Below are 2,998 nucleotides of genomic sequence, written 5' to 3'. Positions count from 1 at the left end.
TACCATTGATCACAAGTTGTGCACACTTCGAAAGATGAGCCTCATGTCAACTCAGTAAGCGCTGAGAGAAAACTAGGACATGCAAGGTCATTCTGGTTGTCGGTAGACAGGGGGCTGTCACTCTTGACGGGGATTTTTACGTGTCACTGACCAATCGGTATTCACGCAATAAAGCTGAACATATTGACTGATGCCGTATAGCACAGTTGTCCGGAAGATGATGAGGTGATACTACACTACACTACTGATCGACACTACCTTCTTAAGTGCCTAGCGTTTGCGAGGCTAGGGTTGAAGTACTTTGGCTATTTTTAATAGCCCCGAGGAGCTCTGGTGCTTAAAGATCAGCTTCATAATTACATAATAGGATCGAGGCATTTTATCGATTAAGCATTAGGTGCCGGATAGCATGTGGTATCATAAAGGACAATCTCCTAATTGTCTAGGTGAATCCCTGACGTATGGGGCTGCCACCTAACCTAACTAAAAGCGCGGGATTTACACCAAGACATCTTTTGCCAGCTACCTTTTAAAGCTCTTGGTGCCGGTTTTCAAAAAGCAAGCTTTTTATTTAGAACACATTTGCGAATTACTGAAGTAGCTTGTTTACTTTAATATTTACCGATTTTTTGGTTTTTCGCGGATTATTCTCTAAGCTCCCACTTTTATGTTGATTCACTTCAATGCCCCTCTCACTTTTTAATTTCACTTAAAGCGTAACGTGACTTTAGGATACAAAATTAAACCAACACAAATTAGTAAACTCTTATTTGTTGCATATACGAGTACTCGTAAAAAGTTTATTCTTAGAGAAAAAAATATGAACTTCCAACGAGAAAATGTATTTGTGCGCAATTAGGCGACTGGTGCGAAACCAATACGATTGTTGCCCATATCGAATTCGGAATAGTAGAGACCAAGGAAAATATCCCCCAAGATCCAGAAATCAGTTCCAATGTAGCTGATGGCAGAGTAGCAAGTCTCTGAATCCTCCTGAATAATGTATTGTGATGCTGGCACAGCGAAACTCTTACCACTTATAACAAATTCTATGTCACCCAGAGAGCTGATGAGCGAGCAATCGACGTAACCATCGCTGTCGCTATTAACAATGTTAGCGAATTTATTGTAGGCACTTAAGGGAGCAATAATGAGCGAGGTGCCTGTGTCAGCGATGGCTTGGCAACCGTTACTGCAAAGGGTCTTACCACCAAGGGTGGCTCCGCCCAAGCTAAATTGCCAGTAGCCTTGCTCTGAGACCGGCACGTAGGTGAGTGATCCGTTGTAGTAGCTGGAATCGGAGCCGCCTAAGATCAATTCACCACCTTTGCTGGAACTAGTATCGCGTGCCAAGTAGAAAGAGAATACGTTGTTGCTCACCAGACCTTGAGACCAAATGTTGTAGAATGGTGGCACAACGTCGTCGCTGGCGATATCTTCGTAGGCCAAGCCAAAAATACCATCGAAATTCGAATCAACAAAAGTAGAGCTGGGCTCGCTGGTGGCTTCAGCAAATACTTGATTTTGTATGGTTAGACCAGATACTCTCACTGTGTCCTCTGACAGATAACCAGATAAACTACCAGAGCCATATTCGATGGAGAAACTTTCGCCATTAGCCACATAAGTGCTGGAAGCGCTCGCCTTATATTTGTTGTGTTTTTGACAAGCTTTGTTGCTGCTGGGGCAGGTGGATGATGGTATCCACAGATTTGAGGAACCGGTATCGAAAAGTACCACGAATTCTTGTGCCGGTGTGCCAATGGTGATTTTGCCGTAGTATGCCACGTTGTAATCATTGGTCAATTCCTCGGCAGCAGTGTTTGTAGCAAAGCTGATACCATATTTGGTGCCCAAGAAAGTTGCTTGGTTTTTCACGAATTCGATACTCTTGCTATGATTGGCATTCTTGTAGACCGGGACGCGTATCAGATTAGCCGAGGCCAAGGCAACACAAATGGCAAAGAATACGAAGAACTTTAACATTTTGGCTGTAAGATCAAAAAAGGAATATGTTTAAGTAAAAAGATGGTTATGTGTCCTTAAGCCGATGAATTAGCTTCTTACTTTCAGTAAGTGGTTTAATGTGGATCACACTGAATGAAGGTTTTTCACCCCGCTTTTATACTGAAACTGAGATGGTTTGTTTGAACAGCTTTGTATTCGCAATTCATTGCTTTTTTTTACGAATATCTTAAGCTAATAAATAAACTCACCAAAGACTTTCTTTGCTCACGCGTCATATAGCGGGACAATTTTTTACTTTGTTTTTTATTTGTAGGCTTTGGCCCTCAACACAACAACGGCTTTATATCAATACTTGAAAAATTGGAGCGTGTAAATGGGATTTTTATAAATTTAGTAGGCTGAGAGTACTTTAAAAATCTTCTTCCCGAAAAGTTCCGTATGTTATTTGAAAGAGCAGAAGTATTTTATAAAGTGATGCTCAAAACATAAGGAACTAAATAAAATAAAGTTACTTCTTTTCAAGGGATTGTTGTTTGTATCAAGTTTGAGTAAATTAGCGTCCTTAAATTTCGAAATATTGAAATTTCAAGTATTTCTGAAATTTACTATTATATGAAAAGTGGCCGTAATTTTAGTCCGATTTCAATAATTTTCGACGTTTTGCTTTTACGTGGCCATACCGGGTTTGGTACAAATTGGTAGAAAGGTTATCGAGATACAAATAAGTGATCATAAGTGGGCGGTGGGACGCCCATTTTCCAAAATTTTACCATAAACGTATTTCTTGGTAAAGAATTGTTGCAAGCATCAATTGTGAATAAATTAGTTTTAATATTTACTGATTTATCGAAGATTTCGTATTTCTCTAAATTACCGTTATATGGGATGTGGGCGTGGTTATTGTTCGATTTTCAACATCTTTTTGCGTAATTTCACGAAAGGAATTTTTCGAACAATTGAAAAATCACACCAAACATTGGGAGAAAGAAGAATATTTACACCTGTGTAATTTTTCAGTCAACCCTTTGTT

At 39.7% G+C, this 2,998-nt stretch overlaps 1 protein-coding gene across 1 annotated transcript; it reads right to left on the bottom strand.

Moving 5' to 3' along the window:
• Positions 1 to 855: 855 nt before the first annotated feature.
• Positions 856 to 1,986, bottom strand: LOC118756387 (lysosomal aspartic protease-like). The gene has a single exon (XM_036491151.1). The coding sequence runs from the start codon at positions 1,984 to 1,986 to the stop codon at positions 856 to 858; it is 1,131 nt and encodes a 376-aa protein (XP_036347044.1).
• Positions 1,987 to 2,998: the final 1,012 nt, after the last annotated feature.

This window comes from Rhagoletis pomonella, unplaced genomic scaffold (assembly GCF_013731165.1).
Source record: "Rhagoletis pomonella isolate Grant_MI unplaced genomic scaffold, Rhpom_1.0 Rhpom_scaffold_10130, whole genome shotgun sequence".
NCBI lineage: Eukaryota > Metazoa > Arthropoda > Insecta > Diptera > Tephritidae > Rhagoletis > Rhagoletis pomonella.
The sequence above is the reverse complement of the archived record's forward strand: the minus strand, read 5'-3'. Positions and strand labels throughout refer to the sequence as shown.